Source organism: Schistocerca americana, chromosome 4, assembly GCF_021461395.2.
Source record: "Schistocerca americana isolate TAMUIC-IGC-003095 chromosome 4, iqSchAmer2.1, whole genome shotgun sequence".
NCBI lineage: Eukaryota > Metazoa > Arthropoda > Insecta > Orthoptera > Acrididae > Schistocerca > Schistocerca americana.
In genome coordinates this window covers 226,871,202-226,898,681 of record NC_060122.1, presented here as the reverse complement: position 1 = coordinate 226,898,681, position 27,480 = coordinate 226,871,202, and the positions used below count along the sequence as shown (strand labels likewise).

Genomic DNA, 27,480 nt, shown 5'->3' with positions numbered 1-27,480 from the left:
TATATTAATCGAAAATGGATTATTGGTATATGAAATTGTAGCCTATATGGTAAGCTGGAAATGTGAAATCATATTTTTTGATGGTTAGACAATAAAACGTGCTCATATTTTAGATTATCACATATTTGCAGCTGATAATGATTTTAACGTCGACGTAAAATGCACCGTAGCCTAAATGTCTGAATAAGCTCGACATTATTGCAGTGGGATATTAAAGGGTTTCCTACAGGATAAATGCTTCATTGAACTACACGGCAAATTATTTCCTTACAGCGTCGCAACTACTGTCATCACTTATTAAGCTTGTTGTTTAATTTTGTACCCGTACATTCCACTCAGAAGTAATAAAACTGAAATAACTCGGTTGTTAAATGTCCACACTTGTGATACCGGTATCACATTTAAATCTCTTCATACGCTCCATGTGTTGGACGCGAAGTTGAAACATCGTATCACATGTACTCTTATCGTCGGATTGTTGGCTGCACTGTGTGTCACATTTTGTCGCAGTGTGGACAGTGTGTTGTTGCGTCAGGTTTAAATTTAGGAAGTGGGTGTAACTTCGCTCACCGTATGAATCCAAGAGAATAACGCCCTAAGCTTAATCATGTCACAGAATACGTCTAGTGCTGAACTCATTACATCTCCCTTGGATAATGTCTTTAGTTTTTTAGGTGGATTACCCCAGGGCCACGAGAAAGCTCTAAAGCAAGCTCTGTACAATGCCCTTGCCCTATTTTTTCTGTTTGTTTGTTGCATTGCGGGAGTGGCATTGTTTTACGTTTTGGAACCTTTTATCAAACCTTTAATATGGGCTCTTTTATGTGGTTCCGTGCTGCATCCTTTCAAGTATTCCTTGTCTACCGCAATGCAGGGATGGATTGATTCATTATCAGCTTCGTCAACGCCATTGATAATTGGCATTGTTTTAGCACCTATCAAGATAGTTGATAACTTATCTGAAATAATTGGCGATATTACTGTTAAATACATAAATTACATTGTAGGCTTTTTTGCTAGCGTTTCAATTTTGCTTTTTGTGTACTACTACACTCCAAGTTTTATGGTATGTCTGATTCTTCGTCTTGGATTCTTTGCTAGTCGAGCAGTTTCTTTTATTACAGGATTAGTTAATCAGTATGTGGTGAGTTTTATATCCAGATTACTGGTTTTTTTTCTATGTTGTTATGTGACAATGTTAAGAAGTATCTGCTAGAGCGACTGATTTTTATTTCATTTCAAATTAAAAGTCTTTGTTTTGTTATACAATGGAAACTGGCTGTTTGATTAATTATTGAATAGCATATGTATATGACAGTTAACTTCGACTGTAGACTTAAATGTTGTATACTATTGTATGTGCCTCAAATATGTTTGAAAGGATATAGACATGATATTGTTGAGAATATGCCTTCGTTCAGTCTGTAGTAATCATTTGGAATGTTGCATTTACTTACATAAACACAGTGTACGAATGTTTAAAATGAATCATTGTTGAACAGGTTTTTGCAGCCATTGCGGGATACATCGTAATGGTGAAAATGTCTTGGAAACGGGAGATAGCACGACAGTTCTGTATGATGTCTTATGGTGTTTGGCTTCTGGTTACGTGCTATGTCTCGGGATTTGCTGGTCCATACAGAGTTGCAGTATTTTTTACCATAGTATTGTTATTACTTATGGGTCTGGCTTATCAAGTAATAAGTGTGCACAGTGCAGTGAAGTCCAGAGGTTAGATTTACTTTACACACTTTACTGTAATAGAGAATTTTAATAGATTTTATGTGATGTGGTACAGACTGAAGATACACATTGTGAGTATTTTTATGTAGGTTATTTTGCATGTTACAAAACACAATATCTCACAGATGTGTTTTAACTGTGATAACGTATTTAAACAGATATTTAGTGTTGTATAATAATATTATCAGAATGAATATTTTGTACTGTGGCATTGCATTAGCTACATATACAGCTTAAAACTGTGTGCCTGTCTGGGATTTTAACTTGACCCCTCTTGCCAGTGGCCAACATTTTTCCATTTCTAGTGGGTCTCACCTCCAAATAGATTAGCTGTAGCGAACCGTTTTCTATCTTTATTTTTACCCTAGAGTCCCAGGAAGAGGGTTGTTTTAGAAATAATGGATACATATCAGCTGACTGAAGGTATTAGCTAGCCCCTGAGATGAGATGTGGCTGGAAAGCTTGGATGATGTTACTATCTCCTGTGAAAGACAAATGCTTGGGTTTTAGTTTGATTACCAGGAAGTTTCAAAGTGATCTGTGTAGGTAACATACCATCGAAAGCAATATTTCTGAGGATTGCTGCTGTCGTTAGATGACATTGCCACTTACGTTTTAGATCTCAAAGGAATGAAAACAGATAAAGTTTTGGATTCCAGGTGTACTCCATATGATTAATTTCATTGTTACTTTTTTCAAAGAGGAACTTTCGTAGTATGAACTGAAGAAAATAATAACTAAACAACTCAATACATTATAATTGTCCTGAACAGTTTATTATTCAACTTTACTTTGTATGCTTGTATGGTCATGGTTACTGTTACCTGAAGTATCATTATAGAAATAAGTTATGCTATTGTTTTTGTGCTCATATTTATGGGGGTTAAACAATATGAGCATTCTTTACCTCCTGTTGACTGATCATGTGCAAAAGCAAAACTGTCACCTACTTCACTGCAATGCATAACCCTCATTCTTGAAGTGTGCTTGCAGTGGACCAAAGATTGCAACATTGCATTTGGGAACAACAAAACACTCCAACTGTGCTACATGTAATATTGTTGGATCTTAAAAGTTGGCAGTTGCCATAAATGAAAACTAGCAGCTCGAAGTATTCAGACTTCTAGTGGTTCAGACATAGTATCAGTGCCTGTGCGACCCCAATGTTATGTTTCGTAGGATAACTTCATGCCTGTGACACAGGCTGTCAGTAAGAACCTTTTCTTTCTGTTAAGACAGTCTGTCCATGCAAGAGGATCACTTCAATATTTCAGTTTGTCAAGTAAAATTTTGTGATTGACACAGTCAAAAACTGATTTGGCAAGGTCAGAAAATATCTACCCACAGCATAATTCTTTTTGTATAGTTTTGCCATCATTTCATTTGTGTGGTACTTTATTGCTTTCTCTGTGAAGAATCCTTCACTAAAGCCAAGTCAAGAGAGGTTTTATTTTTGAAGCTAATGTCTGTTGCTGCAGGCAGTGTTGACACAAATTAATCTAATGCATCTGTATTCAGTTGTTACTGAGAAAGTGCCTTGTTTGCCGCTTCTGTGAGGAAGTACGGTACTGTAATAACAGAATTTGTTGCCCAGTGATTTTAAAGTGTTGCTATTTCTGCCATAACTGTTTTCTTGGGGTTTAGTTTGCTCTGGATCACCAGTTTTGTTTGTTTCTTCTTCAGTAATGTTCAGAATCGTTTCTTTGTTTTTGCAGCGTTTTAGTTGTGAGCGTAGTAATCTACGCGAGATCCAATTTGTTGTTGATAAAAGGCTTGACATTGTAATTCTGTCACAGAAGATACAGGACTTGGGAGAGCAATTGAACAGAATTGATACTGTCTTGAAATGATATTTGATGATGAAACTCTATAAAAGTAAAACAAGGGTAATGGGATGTAGTTGCATTAAATCTGGTGAATCTGAGGAAATTAGATTAGGAAAGGAGACACTAAATGTGTTAGGCGAGTTCAGCTGTTTGGGCAGCAAGATACATGATGATAGCTGTAGTAGAGAGGATATAAAATGCAGACTGGGAATAACAAGAAAATGATTTATAAAAAGAGGAAGTCGCCAGCATCTAATATAAATTTAAGTGTTTCGATGTCTTTACTGAACATGTTTGTGTGGAGTGTAGCTTGCATGGATGTGAAATATGGATGATACTGTATAAGAATTATGGTAGACCAAATAATAGAGGGGAAGGTGCTGAATCAAATTGAGGAAGAAAGACATTTATGATACTACGTGACTAAAAGACAGGACCAATTGATACGACACATGGTGAGGCATCAAGGATTTGTCTGTCTGGTAACGAAGACAGTGTGGAGGATAAAAATTGTAGATGGAGTCCAAAGCTTGAATACAGCAAGTTGTTTTCCAAATGGATGTAAGTTGTAATTAGTTAAGCAGAAATGAGGAGCCTTTCACAGGACTGTCTAACATGGAAAGATGCATCAAACCAGGCGTTGATCTGAAAACCGTAACAACCGTAACAACAGCAACAACAGCAGACTGAGGTAGGTGGTGCAGTGGTTAGCACACTGGACTTGCATTCGGGAGGATGACAGTTCAAACCCGTGTCTGGCCATCCTGATTTAAGTTTTCTGTGATTTCCCCAAATTGCTTCAGGCAAATGTTGTGTTGGTCCATCATAAGGGCACGGCTGACTTCCTTCCCCATCCTTCACTAATGTGACAGGATGGATGACCTCACTGTTTGGTCCCCTCCTCCCAAATCAACAAGCCAACCAACAATAACAGGATAGAGCACTCATGATAATGGAGGTTCAGCTCTTGAATACACCTTATCTTTTGAATTAAGTATAAGTCTTTTGGCCTAGCATAAGGTCATCAAATAATATCATCACATGAAGTTTCAACATATGGATACACCTTGTAGTCTTAGTTTGGTTAAGTCTGTCTAGCGGTTAAGTCTGCATACTCTTTTAAGAGCTGCCTCTATGTGATAATTGAAGCTTATGATAAATCCTTGTAACTAACACCATTACAAGCTTGTGTGTTTCCTGATCCATTACTGTAACCCAGTATTCAAACAGCTGCTCAGCACAATATCCCTTAACCCGAAGGGTGTGGGACTTGAATCCGTTTTTACATACATTGTTGGTCTTCCGTCCAAAGACTGGTTTGATACTGCTCTCTATGCCACTCCCTCCTATGCAAGCCTCTTCACTCCAATGCTGAATTGGTGACCCCTTGTCATCTCAGAATGTGTCCATCAACTGATCCCTTCTTTTAGTCAAGTTGTGCCACATATTTCTTCTCTAACAAATTCTATTCAGTACCTCCTTGTTAGCTACACAATCTATCCATCTAATCTTCAGCATTATTCTGTACACTACATTTCGAAAGCCTCTGTTGTCTTACCTGAACTGTTTAGTCATGTTTCCCTTCCATACATGATCACATTCTAGACAAATACCTTCAGAAAAGACTCCCTGACACTTAAATCTGTTTAGAAGATTAGACTGCTTCAGCTGTAAGTCCTTTATTGATAAGCACAATCAGTTTTGCAACATTTTAGGTGCATGAGCAAATGCAATCTGTACAAGTCAATAGTCAAAAATTCATGTAGGGTGCCAATACGTAACTCAGTGGTCTTATCTTCAAAATGATATATCCAGACTGTGGCTACTCTGGCTAAAAAGTCTGCTGACTTGAATGTGTATTTGATATTAACAAATGTTTAGCTTTTTCACTCACTGCATTTTACCCCTGCTACCTTCAAAATTTCTAGAGAGTATTGCAGTCAGTATTGTCAATAGCTTTCTCTAAGTCTATAAATGATATAAATGTAGGATTTCCTTTCCTTAACCAATCTTTTGAGGGAAGTCCTAGGGTCAGTATTGCGTTGCATGTTCTTGTATTTCTCTGGAATCCAAACTGATCTTCCCTGATGTTGGCTTCTACCAGTTTTTCCATTGTTCTGTAAAGATTTCGTGTTAGTATTTTGCAACAGTGACTTTTTGAACTATCTCAGCACTGGCCTTCTTTGGAATTGGCATTATTACAATCTTCTTGAAATCTCACAGTATTTCACCGTCTCATAAATCTTGCACACCAGATGGAATAGTTTTGTCGTGGCTGGCTCTCCCGAGGCTATCGATAGTTTGATTGAATGTTGTCTACTCCATACAAAATACTTATTCACTTTGCATGTTCTACATCGTAACAGTTACCACAAGATTGATCAATGGAACACGTAACTTAACTAACCAACTAACTAACTACTAGCAGGCCTTGTTTTCATGTAGGTCTTTCATTGCTCTGCCAAATTCTTCTCACACTACCGTATCTCCCATCTTGTTCTCATCTACATCCTCTTCCCTTTCTATATACATTGCCTTCTAGTTCATTTCTCTTGGCTACCTCCTTTATATATTCCTTTCGATTTTCAGCATTCCCTTCTTTGCTTTGTACTGGCTTTCCATCCGGGCTCTTGATTTCATGCAGTTGCTTCTCTTTTCTCCAAAGGGCACTTGAATTTTTGTGTAGGCAGCATCTGTCTTTACTCTTGTGAAACATGCTTCTAAATCTTTGCATTTGCCTTCTAGCTGTACCTGCTTAATCATTTTGGAATCTCTCTCTCCCTTGCGTTCGGGAGGATGACGGTTCAATCCCGCGTCCGGCCAACCTGATTTAGGTTTTCCGTGATTTCCCTAAATCGCTCCAGGCAAATGCCGGAATGGCTCCTTTCAAAAGGGCACGGCCGACTTCCTTGCCCGTCCTTCCCTAATCCGATGAGACCGATGACCTCGCTGTCTGGTCTTCTTCCCCACAACAACCCAACCTCTCTCTCTCTCTCTCTCTCTCTCTCTCTCTCTCTCTCTCTCTCTCTCCCCCCCCCCCCTCAAAAGTCTGTATTCCCTCCCACTTGCTTTATTTGCTGTAAAAATCTGTATCCTACCATTACGTAATCAATCTGAAATCTTCTTGTGTCTCCAGGGCTCTTCTGTGTACATAGCCTTCTTTCATGGTTCTTAAACCAAGTGTTAGTCATGATTAAATTAAGCTCTGTGCAAAGTTCTATCAGTTGGCTTTTTCTTTCATTCCTTTCCCCCAGTCTGTATTGCCCTACTAGTTTTCCACCTCTTCCTTTTCCTACTATCAAATTCCAAGCCCCTCATCACAATCAAATTTTTGTCTCCCTTAAATACCTAAATAATATTATTTATCTCATCATTTATTTCTTCAATCCCTTTATCATCTGTGGAGTTAGTTGGCATATAAACTTGTACTACTTGGCAGTTGTGGGATTAGCGTCTATTTTGGGTACGTTAATGTGTTCACCAGCTGTTCGTAGTAGCGTAAGTGCTATTCTGTTATTCATTATTAAACCCACTTCTGCATTACTCGTATGTGACTTTGTTTGTATAACCCTTATTCATCTGACTGGGAGTTCTGTTTCTCCTGCCGTCGATATTCGATAATTCCTACTTTATCTGATTTCAGCTTATCAAGTTCCCTTTTTAAATTTTCTAACCTACCTGCATGATTAAGGGATCTAATGTTACCTCGCTCCGACCTCTAAAATATCATGTTTGGTTCTGGTGATGACAACCTCCTGTGTAGTCCCTACCCATAAAACCAAATGGGGGCTATTTTACCCAAGAGGATCCCTTCATGATTTAATCATACAGTGCCTGCTTTCCTTTGGGAGTTACCCCTTGCTTTCAGCTATTCACAATATGGGCACAATAAAATCATTTTGGTTGATTTTACAAGACCAGATCAGATAATCGTCCAGATTGTTGCCCCTTCAACTGCTATAAAGGCTGCGGCACCTCTTCAGGAACCATGTTTGGCCTCGTAGCAGATTCCATCAATTATTCAATTATTGTTGCACGGCTATCTGTATTGCTGAGGTACAAAAGCCACCTCACCAATGGCAAGGTCCATTGCTAAATATATTTTGCCTTTCATGTTATTGGTTCTGCAGTAATACTGTCCCTCAAAATCACAATAAAAATTTACTGTAGATATTTTAGCATGCAGCTGAATCATCTCTTTCTTTGTTACAAACAAAAATTTTTAATTGTAAACAAGAAAACTGCCATCATCAGTCGTAAGAGGTTTGAAATCATTTATTACTTGGAAGCAATTTCAGTCACTGTGTGACACCGTCAGTGCAAATATTAGTCTTGAAGACTCATGTAATAAAAGCATGTATTAAAACAGCCATGTTGAAGTTGTAAAATGTGCTTTTATTACGTGAGTCATCAAGACTGTAATATTTGCACTGGATATCGTCACACAGCGACTGAAATCGCTTTCATGTAATACATGATTTCAAACTTCTTAGAATCGATGATGCCAGTTTTCTTGTTTACAATATTAATATTGCAGTCACTGAGCTCATGATTCCCAATGGAATCCAACCTCAAGACTGATTTTTGAGATCTAGGAGGTAAATAGTCAATCATTGCTCTTGCTCTTCAAATGGTGTGTTAAAGAGCCTCACCCATGAAATCATCTATAATAATGTGAATTGTTGTGTGTAAAATAAGGAAAAAGCAGTCGCTCAGCTATGACGGATCAGTCCATGGAAAACAGTTACATATAACAGAAAACAGCTTTCACACTAGCTGTTGAGCACTTTACGGGATTGTGTGCTAGGGTTTTTGTAGGTGTGAATGTGTGTGCTATTGTAACGAAAAAAGCTAGTGTGAATGCCATTTTCTGTTATATGTTATTGTGCTCCACACAGTTATCTGCTGTTGGTGAGTGGTTGCCTTTTCCTTATTTTATGTACTGCTCCATCGAGGGATAGGAATTGTTGTACTGATGATAATATTATCACTCTCTTACACTTCTCCAGTTTTTTTTTAGAGCAAAATAATTCCTTTAATTTCAGTTCAAATTCTTGCAAAGTGCTGCAACTTGATTGAAGGAAATATGAGGAGGTTCATTCAAATGAAGCCTGGTCAGAGCGTCTACCTTTGGCCTACACCATCTGTTGGTAGGGAGAATGACGCGTGCATACCATTTGATGTTGCATAGTGCCAGTGGGGTTTCACGCCGAAGAGAAGGTGGTCACACAAGTTATCGTCCACTACTGAACATGCAAGCAAGTAAGCAGGAACAACGAGGAGTTATTCGAGTTTTGGCGGCGGAGGGAGTTGGAGGCCGTGAAATGTAGCGATGGTTGAAGGCTATGTACGGTGAGTACAGTCTTGAGTCGTTCAGGTGTTGTGGAATGGTGCAAACGATTCCTTGAGGGGTGTGGGTCAGTGGAAGACGGTGGTCGTCCTGGACAGGCTCATTGTGTCATCACACTGGAAATGGTTGCAGAAGTGAGTGCTTTAGTCTTGAACAACCGCAGAATCACCTCTAAAACAAGCTATTCATGGACATCGATTCGCAACTGACGAAAAAGTGTGTGACTGGATCCAACAGCAGCCTACTAGCGTCTTCAAGGTTGGAATCGACTGGTTAGTGTCGCATTGGGATAAATGTGCCAATAGTTCTGGTGACTATTTTGGAGTATGTGTACTGTGTATAATTACGTTTTTGAGTTAATAAAATTGGTACCATTACTTTACAATAGTGACCAAGTTTCATTTGAATCCCCCTTGTATAAGTCTTGTGTCCCGTGTGTTGGGAAGTTGTCACTATTACTTCCTTATATTGTGTCTGTAATAGATTTTTCCAGGCAGTTTTCTTTACAACTTACCTGATAAGAGTAATTTATTCGCGCTGAGTGAGTCTCCTCCTGAAAGTTTATCTTGGTTGATTAAGCATTATGCAGACTGCCATGCATACTCATGAATATGAATATTGTTGGTATCAATATTTAGCAGTCCTTTTTTTTCTTATTATCGCTCCCTCTTTAGTCCTCATTCTGTAATCTGTTTCCCACCTCACTGTTCCACTTCACCCAATTTTCTTTGTTCATTGCCAACAATTTATGAAATTACTGAACCAGAGCATTTGTATCTTGCTTGCTTCTAGTAAAACTGGTAGTGTGTTGTCAAATGCAACACTCCAAAATCTACTCATTCTCTCTAATCTACTGTTGCCAGTTATGCACAACAGCCTTCAAGTCATAGCCAAAACACTTATTTGGTGCACTTCTCTCATCTTCACCCCTAGTTACTTCAAATATTGACAGTCATCACTTGCAGTGTGTTGAAAATTAGTTTAACTGTGGCCATGATGTAAGGCATTGGCTTCAGGAAGGACAGGTTTGCACCAAATTTTGGACTGCATCTAATGAGAGGGTCCACATTGTAAGATTTCGATGTGCCACGATAAGATTGATTGTGCAGCCACACAAAGAATAAGACAGCATTTTTATGACTTCAGTCATGTAACTCCTAGCCAATAAAGAGTTTGTTTAATGACTTAAGTTCACATAATTCATAGCCAGTGTGGGTATTATGATGACTGATAATTCTCTTTTGATTTTCACTTATTTATAATTTTAGCACTGCTCCCAGACCTGTATATGTTCTTGCCCCCAGATGCCGTCTGGATTCCCTCCACATTACGACAGCCTTTACTTTCAGTCCTTCCTACAACTCTCTCCTAACTTACTACCACAGAACATTCACCCTATGATTTCTGTCCTCTCTCCTCTCTCAAGCCTGTGAGGAACATTGACATCATCACTGTCTGCCAATTATGAGCAGGAAAAGGCCACCAAAATTCTTATTTGCTGCCAAAGATGGGTGCTTTCTTTACAAGGAAAGTTAAAATCAGTTCTACTGTCACACTTGGTTGTGGTTATCTCCTCATCGTCTAGAATTTGTCAAGATGCCCATCCCTTCTGAAGATTAATGTCTGAAGTGATGTTCCCACTCTCCAACATCTGGTTTCCAGTAACAATCTGATGCTTGTGACACTGTTAGGCACCAGGCTTACTACAAAATGCTCAGGTCACTGGACTCAGGCAAGTGGGATATCACCTACTAAGTAGATTAACATGGACTTGCAGTGGTTTGAAACTATAGTATGTTCAAGTTAGAAGGCAGTTGCTTGATGTGATCTATGTTGATTGTGTTCTTTGTTTGCATCTCTCACAACAGGCTCAAGTTGTTTTTCTTGTCAACTGGCAAGACTTGGTTATGTTCCACAGTGGGGCACTTGTTTTGCTACTTACTAATCTTTCAAAAAACATTTGTTGTTGTTGTTGTTGTGGTGGTGGTGGTGATGGTGTCGGAGTGCACTCGCAGCATGCCTCAGGCATGCACGCTGACTTTGGTAGCTTATGTTATTGCCCATGGATTTTTGGGATTCCAGTTTTGTTTTCTGCTCCTTGATTGCTAGTGCAATGTAATCTCCATATTTTGTAATGTAACTATGATCTCCTTATTCATACAAAAGGAAAACTGGGTTGTTTTGCAGATTTTCTTCAGGCTGGTAATTTGTCTGCAAAGCATGGAACATTGGAAATGCTAAGGGAAATTCACTTAGCTAGAAACGTCAGGAAAATCACAGTGAACTATGAAAGGCTTGTGGAATTATGAGAGGCTTTAGTGGGTGCTGAACTGTTTGTTAATAGAAATAAATATTTTGTGTAATTTTGTTACAAATCACATAAGAGATTTTGTTTCAGAATGAATTTGTTCTGGAATTGGACAAGAAAGGTGAAAAAGGGCATTGAATTGTTTGTTGCTTGATTGTGGCTACTTCTAGCATGCTTTCTGACTGTGGAGTATTTGTTATTGTTCATAGGTTCTTTGCCTCCTGACCCATTTCCCACTGCAAGATTTTTAGGTATATGGACTATAATGAGCATCTGAGAATTTCATTAATGAAAGATCTCTGAGAATTTTATGAATGAAAGGCCACTCCAATTGCTTGGATATAGTTTATTTAAGTCCATGATAGGTTTCAGCCTCCACATCGAGGCCATGAAATAGAATAGAATAGAATCTTTATTGTCACATGACACATTATATACAATCATTTGATTGAAACATTGGTGACTTGTCAATGAATAATTCTGTGCCTACCTAAGTATACCTTAAAACAAGATACATTAAGATAAAGCATATGGGTGCTCCCAGAAGCACGTTACAACATAAAAAGATAATTACATGTTAAATTTCTTCCTTTTTCTTAAAATTTCCAGTGGTTTAAAATCATTCTTTTTAAGTATTTTTCATATTTGTTTCTCTAGTTTATAAATATGGAGATACTTCAAAGAGCATATACTTTCATAAAAGTAGTATATATGTATACATCTAGATATTTAGATACACAATCAGACGATACATAGTTTATAAGTATGGACGCATATAAATAGAACATATATCTCCATTAAAAGGGAACATAAGCATACACATAGAATGTAATGTAGAAAAAACAGGAAAACAAAACAATATCTCTTACTTGTCTTCCTTGTTTATAAAATCATCCACACTACAGTAGCATTTGCTTTTTAAATATTTTTCAATGTTTACACCTGTGGGTTCTAGCTTGCAGTCCTTCAACTTTGAACACATTTTATTGCTAAGCTTCAAAGCCACCTAATATGGAGTATTTTCAAATAATGCTAGTCTGTGGCAAGTTTACATGTAATCTTGTTTGTGCCTTGTTTCATAAGCATGTGTAAATGAATTTATGTCAAAAAGATGTGGGTTTTTAACTCAAAGAGAAGTGTTTCATATATAAACATGGAAGGAATTGTCAGTAAGTAAGGCTTGCAAATAAAGGTTTGCATGATTGTCTATTATTTCTTCCAGACATAGCTCTGATAATTTTTTTCTGTAGCTTGAACACACTGAGGAGGCTTCCTTTTTCAACTCCCCAAAAAATTATGCCGTATCTTACAACTGATATGAAATATGCATGATTCACAGTTTTTTAATGGCTAAGTCAGTTTCTTTATTTAGAACCCTCATTGCATAAACAAAGCTATTTAACTGCTTCAGTAAGCGGTCCACATGATCAGTCCATGACAAGTTTTTATTTATGGTCACTCCCAGAAATTTAACAGAGTCTGCAGTTATCAGTTCTCTGCATTCATAACTTAACTGTGTTATATATTCAACAGTTTGTTTGGTCCTGAAGTGTACAATTTGTGTTTTTGTTCGTTTTAGTTTCATAGCATTATTATTTATCCAATTTTCTAGTTCTTGAAGAGTCTGTTTTGTTTTCTGTGCTAATTCTTCAGTGTTTTTGCAGCAGACTACTGCTGTTGAGTAAAGTGCATACAAAATCATATCTGAAGTTACCTTGCGTGGCATGTCATTTATATAATATAAAAATAGTAATGGGCCTAGTATGGACCCCGGGGTCGCCCTTATGTTGTATAATTACCCTCTGACCGAGCGAGGTGGCGCAGTGGTCAGATACTGGACTCGCATTTGGGAGGATGACGGTTCAATCCCGTGTCCGGCCATCCTGATTTAGGTTTTCCATGATTTCCCTAAATCACTCCAGGCAAATGCTGGGATGGTTCCTCTGAAAGGGCACGGCGGACTTCCTTCCCCATCTTTCCCTAATCCGATGAGACCGATGACCTTGCTGTCTGGTCTCCTTCCCCAAAGAACCCAACCCAATTACCCTCTGTTTCCTATTTTTGAGATACGAGTTGAACCAGTTTAAAGGTTTTTTCATGGAAGCCATAAGAAGCTAATTTGAGGAGCAGCTGCGTATGGTTTACCATATCAAATGCCTTACTGAGCTCACCGAAGATACCGGATACACTCTCCTTGTCATCGAGGCATTTGCTTATTTTAGTGATTAGTTCATTAATAGCATGCACAGTGCTTCGGCCCTTCCTAAATCCATACTGATTATTACCAATAATGTTATGTTTTTTTGTTATATTTTTCTAGTTGGTTACACACTACTCGCTCAAATATTTTAGAAATAATTGGTACTGGGTGAAAATTTCCTATCTACTCTTGTCTGCCCTTTTTATGCATAGGTGGAACTGCATACTTTAGCCTGTCGGGAAGCAGCCCTCATCAAACGATTGATTTATTATGTGACAGAGTTGGGATGCAATATTATCACATCCTGCCTTTATTATTTTTGTTGGAACTTCATCCCAGCCCACAGATTTGAGATTTTTTTAGGGATTTTATAATGTTAGCCACTTCATAGCAGGATACATGAGTGAATTTGTATTCTACTTATCTGTGCTGCATTATATTGGGACTTTCATGTGAAGAAAGGAGATTGTCAATTTTGTTAGAATTTATGAAATAGCTGTTGACTTCTTTGCAAATGTGTCTGGAGTTTGTGATTATTTCCCCATCGCTTTCTAATTTATGATTAAAACTTTTTGTTTTTTCTGCAGACATTTCACTTCTGACAATTTGCCATGCAGCTTTTGATTTATTTGTGGCATCTGATATGTATTTACTACTTGTCACTTCTTTTGCCTGTTTATCTACTCTACCAAATGTTCTTTTGTATTTGTTTACATAGTTGACAAACTCTGCAACATGGTTGTTCTTTGCTTCCATGTGCATTTTCCTCTTTCTAGTACTAGAGATCCTGATGCTTTCAGTTATCCATGAGTTCTTTTTACAATTATTGTCACATGCTGTTATGAAGAGGAAGCATCATTGAAAACACTTGTGAATTCTGATACAAAAGCATTGTAGTTTGTGTTTACTGAGTACCGCTAGCTGAAAGACCAGGACGTTTCATTTAGTCTTGATACAAATGTATTCACATTGTGTTGGCTGAATCTCCTGACTCGTTTCACTGTTACTGTTTTATCTAAATTTGGCAATGAGATGAAAAGGGCTGAATGGTAAGATATACCTAATTCTAAGATGAACTTTTCTGTGGAACCATAGTTGATGCTGCTCACTGTATTATCTATACATGTTGCGGAAGATGCTGTTATACTAGTGTACTCACAAAAGTTTAATGTTAAGCTGTTTGTAGATAACATGTCCTTCAGAGAAACAGCAAATCTGTCATCAGCTCTTCCATTTATGTTGAAGCAAGCACAAATTATTGCCTTTTTACACAACTTTTCTACCTGCAATCTACACAACAAGATTTCAGATTTGTCTAAAAATGCACATGTAGCTGAGTAGTCAGGGATATGATATATACTAATAATTAATATGCCATTCCAAAAGTTCAATGCAGCAGCTTTCAAATAATAGTTTGTCGTTCAAGCAATTAAAAGTCTGTCTGACTTCAAAGCTTAGTGATTCTTCTACTAGAATGCACTATCCTCCATAATCGTTTTTTCTACAAAAACTTGCTGCTAAATTGTAACCTTAAAGTGAGTTTATAAAGTTTATATTTTCACTTTTGAGCCAGTGCTCGTTTAAACATATAACTTTTACATAACTTGTGTTCTCCAGAAATACTTCTAGTTCATCTAGTTTGTTCATCATTCCAACTGGTAGACCGCCTACGTTAAGATGCATTTTGAAGTTATTATGAACTAAATCAAACAGAGAATCATTTAATTGGTCATCAAATGTGGCACCTGAGTGGGCTTTAATTCTAAATTCCATTCTGTTATTGTGTTTCTCGTGGACCAAATTCCATGGCAATTGGTCCACTCTGTTAGTTTCCCTGTGAAGGATCGCCCAGCATAATAACAGGCTTATTTCTGCTTTCATTGCGAGGGAGATCTCTTCAAGAGCATTGCTTATGTTAGAAGCTAGCATCCTTCTACTTTATCTGTTGAGATGTAATCCAAGGCATGTGAAACAGTTTCTTTCATAGTAACTAATATCTATCACCTTAACATTCACAAACTTGGTGCCTGGTTCATTGTGAAATAATCACTAATAAGATTACTTACAATTCAAAAACTGTAACTACATTCAGGTAGTGAAGCAAAATTTTCTATCACATAAAATGAAAATTTGAACTTTTCAGCCTGGAGAGGGACTTGATGTTTGCCCAGTAATCCCGCATTCTCTGGCTTTGTTTCTCCTTTCTCTCCTTTGTCCAAAGGGCGCAAGTCTTTTTACGGGGTGATCTGCCCTGAATCCCCTTTTCTTTTAGTAGCCTTCTGAGAAGTGCTTGGTTTCTAAAGTCAGTTTTAGTTATGTTCAGTTCCTGGATGTCTTTCTTGCTCAGTCTTGTTTGGTCCATCCTTGTGATAAGTCCGTAGAAAGTGAGATGTCTTTCCCTTGAATTATTATTATTATTAATTATTTCCTTTTTTTTGGGGGGGGAGAGGAGAGAGTCGGAAGTCTGCGTACATGATATAGGCAGTGTGTCTTCCCCTGTCTGAACTCACATACTCAGCCAGTTATAGTGGATTGGGATTACCTGCATTTTAACATGTTATGTAATGCTTTAATTAGCTTGATCACTTGTATATTTTGATATCCTGGGTGACCATTTAATGATGCTTTTTCTTTCATAGGTCGTGGAGTCTCCATTGTGGAAGCCATGAAATTAGCATTGGAGAATGTAACTACAGAAAAGGTAAAAAAGAAAATTCGAGCATTGTTTGCCCACTACTTTGTGTCTACTTAATAAATATTGTTGCTGAACACAGCAAGTGCAAGCAGCAATAAGCTGCATAATGTCCCCATCTACAACCAGGCAATACATGTACTGAAGGGCCAAAGCTTAGGTGTGAGAGGTTCGCCATTGAGCAACATACAGAAGTCACAGTACATTATAGTGTAAGGAAGCAGAAATCACAACCCAGGGAGCAGTGTTCCTCATAGCTAACAAAAGAACCCCTTCAAACCCAGAAAGGTGGTGCTGGAGGCTGAGGTAATAATGCAAGGGATCCAAGGCAAAGCCTGGGGGTTTTCCTGCGGCAACAGCAGATGCTATCGTGGTACTAGTGATGGGAAAACCATCTACTGCATTCTGGTTCTCAGTATCTCAATAGAAACAATGCAACTCATCCTGTTCAAACACCAGGTCCATCCCAGTAAGAAGGCGAGATAAGACATAGGCATTGGCATGTTGTGCCATCAGCAGGTAATGGATTTGATAATGATACAGAAGAGGAATAGAGCCCACTGCTGCAAATGATGTACTGTCTTTTCCAGCACAGAAGTTGAAGGGTTAAAAAAGCAACCAGTGGCTTGTGATTCATGATTAAATGGAACTTAAAAACATACAAAAAGACATGAAATTTCTTGAGGGTGAATACTATTGCTGAAGCATCCATTTCAATGTGAGAATACCACTGCTGAGCGGGAGTGAAAGTCTTAGAAATGTTAGCATTCAGCCCCATCCACATATTTTTGTGCCAACACCACACCAAGACTGTGCTGAGAGGCATCTGTAGCCAACACAAGATGCTGAACTGGTTGAAAAATGTCCAGACACAGATCAGATTGAAGCTTAGATTTAAGCATAGTGAATGCCTGGTCAAGCTAGGAACCAGAAAAAAGGTCACATTTTTAAGCCAAAGCGTGTGCAGAGGCTGAGAAACAGATGATGCATGTGGTAAAAACTTGTTTTAGTACACTACTTTACCTAGAAATGCATGCAGTTCCTTAACAGAGGTTGACTGCAGCAAAGCTGCAATTATGTCAGCATGGTGACACAAAGGCTTGACCCCTGTGCGAGTAACCTCAAAAAATAGATACTCTGTTGATGGCTGAAAAAGTTGAGATTTTTCACTATTGCACTTGAGACCCGCAGACTGCAAAGCAGAAAACAGCGATTGGAGATTTCTAAGGTGGTCTTCAATGGAAGAACCCAAAACAATGATATTGTCGAGTTAGCTGGTGCAGCTGAGCACAGACGCTGTCGGCTGAGAAATTGTGGGCGTGCTAGTAATGCCAAAAAGCAAAGTGTTGATATTGGTATAAACTGAAAGATGTATTGCTAAAAAGAAGATGCCTAGTGCCCTCGTCCAACGAGAAATGGAGGTACGCTTCTGACAAATCAGTCTCGCTAAAGCAGTGCCTGCCTGATAATTTTGCGAGCAACTTGTCAGGGTGGGGCAAAGGGTATGTATTTATCACAGACTGTGCATTAATCAAGACAGTGAAGTCACCACAGAAGTGAAGCTTACCTGTCGACTTCTTAACAGTCACCAGTGGTGTAGCTCATTCCCTGGAAGAAATAGGCCAAATGACATTGAGCAACAACAAACAGTCTAATTCAGCCTTGACAGAGTCGCGCAGTGCGACAGGCACCTGCCATGCCTGGAATAAAACGAGGGTAGACGGACTCTTCCATAGTAATGTGAGCCTGAAAACTGGTAGCACAACCGAGCCCAGGGGAAAACAGAGATGAAAAATTCAGAACAGAGAGTCTCCAGTTGCTGATACGGAACTTGATCAGATAATAAATTTTCCTCATCAGCAATGGAGAAACTGAAAGTGTTAAACACATCTAATCTGAGCATGTCTGTGGTGTGGGATCCACAACAAAGTAAGGGACAGGAGTGTAGAACTGACCTAGGGTTGAAATTTGCTGTTTATTGTAGCTAACAAATTCCGTGATACCTGTGTGGGGAGGGGAGCCCAAGTCCATATACGTTCATGCATTTACTAAAGTCACTCCTGTTCCTGGACCTAATTGCATTTTTAGCACTTTATTAAACACACACATGTCAATAAACAATTTGTTTGGGGAGACAGTCATTGTGGAGATACAGTTTATATCTGTTAGTACTACTGTGTCGGTCCTGTTTGAAGAGGAGTTACACACAGATGCAGTGTGGCCTTCCTTTCGACACTTGCTGCAAACACCACAACGCTTAGGGCACACAGCACGCTCCTGTTGGATAAAGCTGTGTGGGCAAGACGGAATGGGGGACGCACGACCGCTTTTGTGACATGGCCTGTTGCTGTTGTGGCCATAAGCAATGTTGCCCCATGCGATGCTGTCGAAAGTTGTACTGATGCAATGGTTTCCCCATTGTCTTCAACACCAGGGGTTGACTGAGCCACTTCCGGTAACCCCCCCCCCACACACACACACGGCAATCTGATCGCTTGTGGCCTGTGACACTTCAAAGGACTGTGCTGTATTGAGCACATCCATAAGTGTCAGATTCTCACACTGGAACCCTTTTTCGTGAACTTCCATATCTGGGTCCATCCAGATGAATGGTATTGTGCACCATGTGATCATTGTAGGATCCGTGATGCGTATGACAACAGCTCAATCTGTGTAATTCTGCAACTAACACTTTGTATGGTTGGTTTGGGCATTTCTGACAATGGTAAAATTTTACACGAGTAGCAATGACATGTGTTCTGTCTCAGTAATAGATTGAGAGAAGCTTGCTCATGTCATCAAATGACACACTGGTCATGTCTTGTGAAGGCGCAAGGCACAACACTGATAAATGCACAGTAAAAGTCAGGAAAGAAAGAAAGAAAGAAAGAAAGCTCCACACAGGTTTGCATCATCCCCATGAAAAACATGAAAATGTTAGTTAACCATGTCTCATAGGAATCCAAGTCTTCAGCCAATTCATCATATGCTGGTAAGGGCGACAGTTGCGGTGACAAGAGAGTAACCTGCATATCACACAGGTCCCACTTGAATGAGAGTGGTGGCTAGGGCTTGCTGCTGTTCTGCAAAATCTTGCTGCTGGACATTGAGATGTTTGAGTATTTCTTCTATCGAGATGTTTGTCAGGTGACGCAGCACTGACACTAATGTGCAGAGAAAACATGACACTCACTTATTGGAATGTTTGGTATAGCAAGAACAAACACAATCTATGGAACATAGTACTTTATAGAGCAACACGTAAGATACAGGTTGTGTGTAGCACTGAACAGTTATATGGTACACAGTAGGCCAAGCACTCATTTGTGATCGCGTAAATAATACCGTTTCCATTGTGGCTCACCTGAACGTGCCGGGAGGTGACCCAGGTGGCCTCTATGAGCGGGACTGTGAACTGTATGAATGCTCAATCTCTGAAATCAAGTGCATCATGAGTGAAGATGCATCAATGATGGAAACCAGATATTTTAAAATGTATAAATGTTGTGGTTGCGTCAAATAAGAGTTAAGCTGGAGATTTTGAAGATTGTTACTGTTTTCAAAAGAAGACAAACCCACAGCATTCCTCCCATTTACGAAACGTCTGAATACAAATTTGTGCATGTATTATGTAATTATGGTGTTAGGCGAACTTTCTGACCTATGCAGAAAATTTCGGATTTGCTGCATCCAGTGAAAGACAGCTTGAATTTGAGAGTACCTGTTGCAATGCGAATGCTGCGAAAATTATATAGGGCAGACAGTTTGCAGCATAGTCCTATACTGCACTGAAAATAGATAGCACATAAAGTATAGAAACCTTGAGAAATCAGTGATAGTGGAAAATATAGCTTTATGTAGGGGCACAAGATCAGTTTGAGGAAATGAAGGTCTTCTCTCATCCATCAACCTTCTGGGATTCTGTTATAAAATAAGCAATAGAATTTTGCAAGTGCAGTAATAATTTTGATAGAGATGAAGGTTATTATAGTAGTTGTGCCTGGAGATGAGCATTTGAGATGAAGCATCTTCAGAAAAATAGAATCAAAAATTTTAATTCATAAAATGATAGGCAGTGCTGGTGTTGATCTATCCCCTTCAATTGTGCCTGGTGGGGGAAGCGAGGTATACTGCTGCATTGTTAGATTGAAGTTACGTCATCTGACCGATGACTAACTTGAATACCAATAAGCACTCTTTGCTCCTAGATGGTAATCTGATGAAGATGATTGTGATGCGCAGGCACTTTCACAGCTTTGCATTTATTATGTATATATACACACTTGAGAAAGAGTGTAATAATTCCAATTCCAAAGAAGGCAGGAGCTGACAGATGCGATTACTGCCGATCTATTAGTTTAATAAGTCATAGTTGCAAAATATTAACGCAAATTATTTACAGAAGAATGGGAAAACTGATAGAATCTGACCTCAAGGATGAACAGTCGGGATTCTAAAGAAATGTAGGAACACACAAGGCAATACTGATACAACAACTTATCCTAGAAGAAAGGTTGAAGAAAAGCAAATCTATAGTTATAAAATTTGTAGATTTAGAGCAAGCTTTTGACAGTGTTGACTGGACTACACTCTTAGAAAATTTGAAGTTAACAGGGATAAAATAGGAGTAACAGACGTGAGAGGAAAGTAGTGTTTGAGGAAGGAGTGAGATAGCATTGTAGTGCATCCCCACTGATATTTAGTCTGTACATTGAGCAAACTGATAAGGAAAGCAGGAGGATTTTTGAGAGTGGATTAAAATTCAGAGAGAAAACTTTTAAGTTTCGATGATGACGTAGTTTTGTTAGAGACAATAGAGGTGTTGGAAGAATAGTTGAATAGAATGGATGTTGTCTTGAAAAGATACTATAAGATACATATTAACAAAAAGTACAATAAAGGTAATGTAATGTTGTTGAATTAAATTAAATCAAATGATGCAGAGGGAATTACAATAGGAAATGAGACATTAAAAGTAGTAGGTGAGTTCAGCTATTTGGGGAGCTAAATAACTGATGATACCCAAAGTGGAGAGAATGTAAATTGCAGACTGACAATAACAAGAAAACATGGAATATAAATTTGAGTGTTAGGCAGTCTTATCTGGAGGTATTTGTCTGGAGTGTAGCTGTGTACGGAAATGTTACATGAAGGATAAGCAGTTCAAGCAAGAAGAGAATAGCTTTTGAACAAGGTGCTGTGTAGATTAAGTTGGGTGATTGAGTAACAAATGAGGAGGTACTGAATTGAATTGGGGGGGAAAAAGAAAGCTTATGGCACAACTTGACTGAACTAGTTGATACGACGCATCCTGAGTCATCAGGTAATTGCCAGTTTGATGAAAGGAAGTGTGTGGGGGAGGGGGGAGTCCAGTGCTTGAATACAGTGAGTGAGTTCAAATTGATAGGTTGATAGTTATGCAGAGATGAAGAGGCTTGCACAGGATAAATTATCATGGAGAGCTGTATTGAACCATTCTTCAAACTGAACACAATATTGAGAGAAAATAGATTATAATTAGCAAAAGAATAAAATTACTTAAACTGGGTATTACACAATTGACAATTCAGAAGTCGTGAACAAAATTATAGATTGTGGCATTGAGGATGATTTCCTATTGTGTCTGGGAGTCATAGATTTTGAGAAAGCTTTTGCCTCAGTTTTAATTAGATATGTACCTAGACTGGTGAAACAAATGAGGCATATGTGTTATTGGAATGTATCACCTCTGGTCAAGGGGTAGTGTCTTTGATTATAATCAAAATGTTCTTGGTCCCAGATTTGAAGCCCACCACTGTTTAAATTTTGAATAAAAATCATCAGCAGTGGTGACTGAAGACTTCTGGCATAAGAAGTCATCCTCATTCTTCCAATGGCTTTGTCAAAGAGTGTGGAGGAATAGGCAGAGGTTCAGGGCACATGGTGTGGGAAACTGCCCTTAAAAGGCGGAAGAATCAGATCAACAGCATGAGATTGTAGTAGTCAGTAGAAACCACTGCATTAAAGACACAGAATATGGATGCATAGGACATGTGACCTGTAATTGGAAAAAGTGCCATGATTTCGCCATTGGCAGAAGATTCTGGACTAGTCCCCAATTTGTATCACTGGGAGGGGATGGTGACCATGAGAAAAAGATTGAATAACCAATGAAAGGATAACATTCTATGAGTCGGATCATGGAATGTAAGGAGTCTTAAACGTGATAGGGAACCTAGATAATCTGAAAAGGAAAATGGTAAGGCTCAAATGGTGGGCATCAGTGAAGTGAAATGTAAATAAGACAAGGATTTATGGTCAGATGAGCATAGGGTAATATCATCAGCAGCAGAAAATAGTATAAAAGGAGTAGGATTTGTTATGAACAGGAATGTATTTCGGAGAGTAATCTACTGCAAATAGTTCTGTGATAGGGTTGTTCTTATCAGAATCGACAAAAAACCAACGCCGACACCATAAGGTCATGTATATGTGCTGAAGTCACAAACTGAAGATCTGCAAGATAAAGTATATGGGGATATTGAATGGGTAATGCAGTGTGTAAAGGGAGATGAAAATTTAGTAGTTGTGGGGGATTGGAATGCAGTTGTAGGGGAAGGAGTAAAAAATAGGTTACGGGTGAGTATGGCTTGGTAGTAGGAATGAGAGAGGAGAAAGACTAATGAAGCTCTGCAATAGATTTCAGCTGGTAACAGCAAATACTCTGTTCAAGAATCACAAGAGGAGGAGGTGTATTTGGAGGAGGGGAAGGTTTCAGTTAAATTACATCACGGTCTGGCAGAGTTTTTAAAATCAGCAGACATAGACTGACATAAAAATTTAGTAGTAATGAAGATTGGGCTGGTAGTCAGGAAGAATAATTGTGGGAAGAAATGGGATATGAAAGCATAACAAATGAAGAGATTGGCTTGAAGGTTTCTAAGACTGTCAGTGTTGTGACAATGACCAGCTAAATTGACAGTTCAGTTGAAAAGGAATGGACATCTTTGGAAATGGCAGTCATAGAAGTTGGAATGAAAAACATATGGACTAGAAGGTAACTGTGATGAAACCATGGATGACAGAAGAAATACTTCAGTTGTCCAATGAAAGAAGGAAGTACAAAAATGTTCAGGAAGATTCAGGAGTAGGCAAATACAAGTCACTTAGGATTGAAATAAATAGGAAGTGCAGGGAAGCTAATGTGGAATGGTTGTATGAAAAATGGGAAGAAATTGAAAAAGAAATGATTGTCAGAAGGACTGACTTGGCATACAGAAAAGTGAAAACAATCTTCTGTGAAATTAAAAGCAAGAGTGATAACATCAAGAATGCAACGGGAATTCCAGTGTTAAATGCAGAGGTGAGAGCGAATAGGTGGAAGGAGTACATTGATGGCTTCTATGAGGGGTGAACTGGTCAGATGATGTGATGGGGGGGGGGACTGGAACTGATAGGAAAGAGATAGGGGATCCAGTATTAGAATCAGAATTTAAAAGAGCTTTGGAAGACTCAAGGTCAAATAAGGCAGAAGGTATGGGTAACATTCATCAGAATTTTTAAAATATTTTGGGGACTGGCAACAAAACAACTATTCTCATTGGTGTGTGGAATGTCTGAGTCTGGCGATAGACCATCAGACTGTTGGGGAAAAAAATCATCCACACAATTCCGAAGATAGCAAGAACTGACAAGTGCGAGAATTATCCCACAAGCAGCTTAACAGCTCATGCATCCAAGTTGCTGACAAGTGTAATATACAGAAGAATCGAAATGAAAATTGAGGGTTCGTTGGATGATGATCAGTTCGGTTTTAGGAAAAGTAAAGGCACAAGAGAGGCGGTTCTGATATTGTGGTTCATAATAGAAGCTAGACTGAAGAAAAATTCAAGACATGTTTATGGGATTTGTCGATCTGGAAAAAGCGTTCAACAATCTCAAATGGTGCTAGATGTTCGAATTCTGAGGAAAATGGGGGTGAGCTATAGCAAAAGACAGTTGGTATACGTCTACATCTTCTTCAATACCATGCAAACCACTGTGAGGTGCATGACAGAGGGCACATCCAATTGGACCAGTTATCAGGATTTCTTCCTGTTCCATTCACATATGGAGCATGGGAAGAATGATTCTTTGAAAGCTTATATTCCTCGAGTGGTCATTTAAAACCGGTTCTTGAAAATTTATTAATGAACTTTCTCAGGATAAGTTTATGTTTATCTTCAAGAGTCTTCTAATTCAGTTCCTTCAGTATCTCTGTGATGCACTTCCATGGATTAAACAAACCTGTGACCAGTCATACTGTCCTTCTCTGTATACATTCAGTATCCCCTGTTAGCCCTATCTGGTATGGGTCCCACACACTTAAGCAATATTCTAGAACTGAGAGCACGAGTGTTGTGTAAGCAATCTTCTTTATAGACTGATTGCACTTCCCCAGTATTCTACGAATAAACCAAAGTCTACCACCTGCTTTACCCACGACTGAACCAATGTGATAGTACCATTTCACATCCCTACAAAGTATTATATACAGATATTTGTATAAGTTGGCTTATTTCAACAGTGACTCGTTGATATTATAGTCATAGAATACTGTGTTTCTCTGTTCTGTGAAGTGCAAAATTTTAAATTTCTGAACATTTAGAGAAAGTTGCCAATCTCTGCACCATTTTGAAATCTTATCAAGCTCTGACTGAATATATATGCAGCTTATTTCATATAGTACTATATTATAGATAACTGCATCATCTGCAAAGAGCCTGATTTTACTATGAATATTGTCTGCTAGGTAATTAATACACAACATGAACAGCAAAGGTCCCAACACACTTCCCTGGGGCAAAACTGAAGCTATATCTAATGATGAATCTCCATCCAAGATATGATGCTGTGTCCTACAGGTTTCAACCAGCTTTCTGGTACCTAGTGTTATGAGCTTCACTGCTTTTCATGAGCCCTTCAAACTCTGGCACTTTGTTGTGAATGGTTTGGCAGTTCCCATTAGCATTTTAATACTCTCACCTGTGGGAGGCATTTCTTTCAATCTTATACTGATAATTCTGTGTTTCATACAGCTATTGTTACCTGGATTGGATGGAGAGTCGCCTAATGTAAATAATCCTTGTGTGCACCTCACACACACACAGTCGACTACCTGAGTAGCAGCCTCTAATGTGTAATGCACACCTGACCTATTTAGGGGGCCGTACAGTTCTCAACCCTATGGCGCAAGTCCAGGAAGTCACAACCTGGCTTGTCACAGAACCTTTGAAGTCTCTTGTTCAGTCCTTCCACTTGACTCAGAACCAAAGGGCCACAATCAGTTCTGGAACAATGAGCTTCATTGAACTCCATGTGCAAGGCTGGTCTTCTCAACCTTCTCTTCCAGTCACTGGAATGAGCAAGAATGACCTCGAGTCCAAATGACAGGCATAATTTGTTCCAGTGAGTGCCACAATCTGCAGTTGGTTGCAGCCTTTTCCTTCAATGGCTACCAGCATAGGCTCTTCAACATGTTGAATAAAGCTGCCAGGCCTGCACATTGAGTGCATCTGGTATCTTTTCTGCTCCCTTGCTGCCATTTCCTTAAGGGATACCATCATTCGCCGTATGTTTGAACTGTTGACGATTAATAGCCTCCTACCCTTTTGCGTTTGCCTCCTCCTAACACTGGACAAAACTGGTTTCCCTAAAACAGGTGAAGTGAGTCCCACTGGCTCAGTTCCAGTTTCAGTGAAAGACAGCACCTCAAACTTGTTGGTTAGGGGGATCGGTACAACACTCTGAGTAACCCCTGGTCCCCATCCACCCTGTACAGGACACATAGATGAACCTTTGACTCTCATTCAGGTGGACAGTTATTTTTATTTTATTTACTCGTCAAGTTCCGCAGGACCAAATTGAGGAACAAATCTCCAAGGTCATGGAACGTGTCAGTACATGAAATTACAGCATAAATGTAATAACAGATAAAAATGATAGATCTTGTACACTCCGCAGAGGAGACAGATTCAGCAGGAGAATATTGTACTTGAGATACCTCTAGAACATGTATTACAGGTACACGACACTCAGGAGCTCTTCCAACATACTGATTTATAGCAGCTGTCAATCGTTTGTCAGTAGTCAGGGTTAATTCCAGCTGTTTATGCATGCCAACCAACTCATCCCGTGTTTTGAGAACAGCATTCACAATGGTGGGGCTGCATTTTGGCTGGTGCAATGTGTTACAAGACAATGAAGAAATAACTTTGAATTAAGCCTACAGATTATCTTTTAATCTGTTGAGCTAAAAAAGCTGCAAATTCTCTTTAACAAGTGAAGCAGATACACAAAATGAGATTTCTATTAAGGCAACACAGAAACCTGTGGTAAAAAATAATATTTTCCTAAAACATTTTTATGTTGATTATAGTTGTTAACAAGCTCAAAAACAGAGTTAATTTATGTTAAATGCTGATAATATATAGGGCTACTCCTTTTTAATGGAAAACTGGATGTAACACGGTATGTTAGGTAGAAAATCTGCTGCAGTAACTAAATTACGAACACTGATTTGCTGCAGACTGTTCGTAGATTATGCAAAGGACAATGGTAGCTTTTGAAAATTCTCAAAAATGCACGTTTATTTGCATTGATATAAAATGAAATTCAGGTGTGATGTATTGTGGAGCTGAATTGTGAACAACAAATGCTGATTTGCTACAAAATAAATTATGTACGTAAAACACTTGTACAGGTAACTTGCAAAAAAATAGTTTTGTAAACATCCGAAAATTCTCAAACTAACCTATTTCTCACATAATTGTACAATGAAATTACTGAATGATTGTTTTGAACAAGGATAGGCCTACTGTTCTAAAAATTTTGAAAGAGCACAATTTAGTTTAAGCCTGCAATTGACGATAACAGTACTAGTTTATCACAGCACTCGCAAATGTTCATAATAACACAATACAAACTGGTATTGATGCCGTCAGAGAAAGATTACGCAGAAGCAATGTGAACAGAAATATATGTGAATCTAGAACTTTCTGTTGGCACATGATCTTGTACGCAGGGTCTCACACAAGGGAAAATTCGTAAGTTGGCTTTTTATATACAATATGTACAAGAACCAAGAGGGAACAATAAGATTGGAAGACCAAGAAAGAAGTGCATGGATTAAACAGGGTGTAAGACAGGGGTGTAGTCTTTTGTCCCTACAGAAAAAAACAGGAAAGTTCGAGAGTGGGATTAAAATTCAAGGGGAACGGATATTAATGGTAAGATTTGTGATGACATTGCTATCCTCATTGGAAATTAAGAAGAATTAGGGGATCTGTTGAATGGAATGAGCAGTCTCATGATTACGGAATATGGATTGAGAATAAATCTAAG

The 27,480-nt window shown here is 38.7% G+C and overlaps 1 protein-coding gene across 1 annotated transcript in view; it reads left to right on the top strand.

The window, feature by feature from the left end:
- Nucleotides 1-501: 501 nt before the first annotated feature.
- Nucleotides 502-27,480, top strand: part of LOC124613070 (transmembrane protein 245) — a 255,887-nt gene continuing 228,908 nt past the window's right edge. Inside the window, exons 1-3 of the mRNA XM_047141653.1 lie at nucleotides 502-1,144; nucleotides 1,503-1,731; nucleotides 16,067-16,128. Coding sequence (XP_046997609.1) covers nucleotides 608-1,144; nucleotides 1,503-1,731; nucleotides 16,067-16,128 — 828 coding nt within the window. The 5' untranslated portion in view covers nucleotides 502-607. The remainder of the gene's footprint in view (nucleotides 1,145-1,502; nucleotides 1,732-16,066; nucleotides 16,129-27,480) is intronic.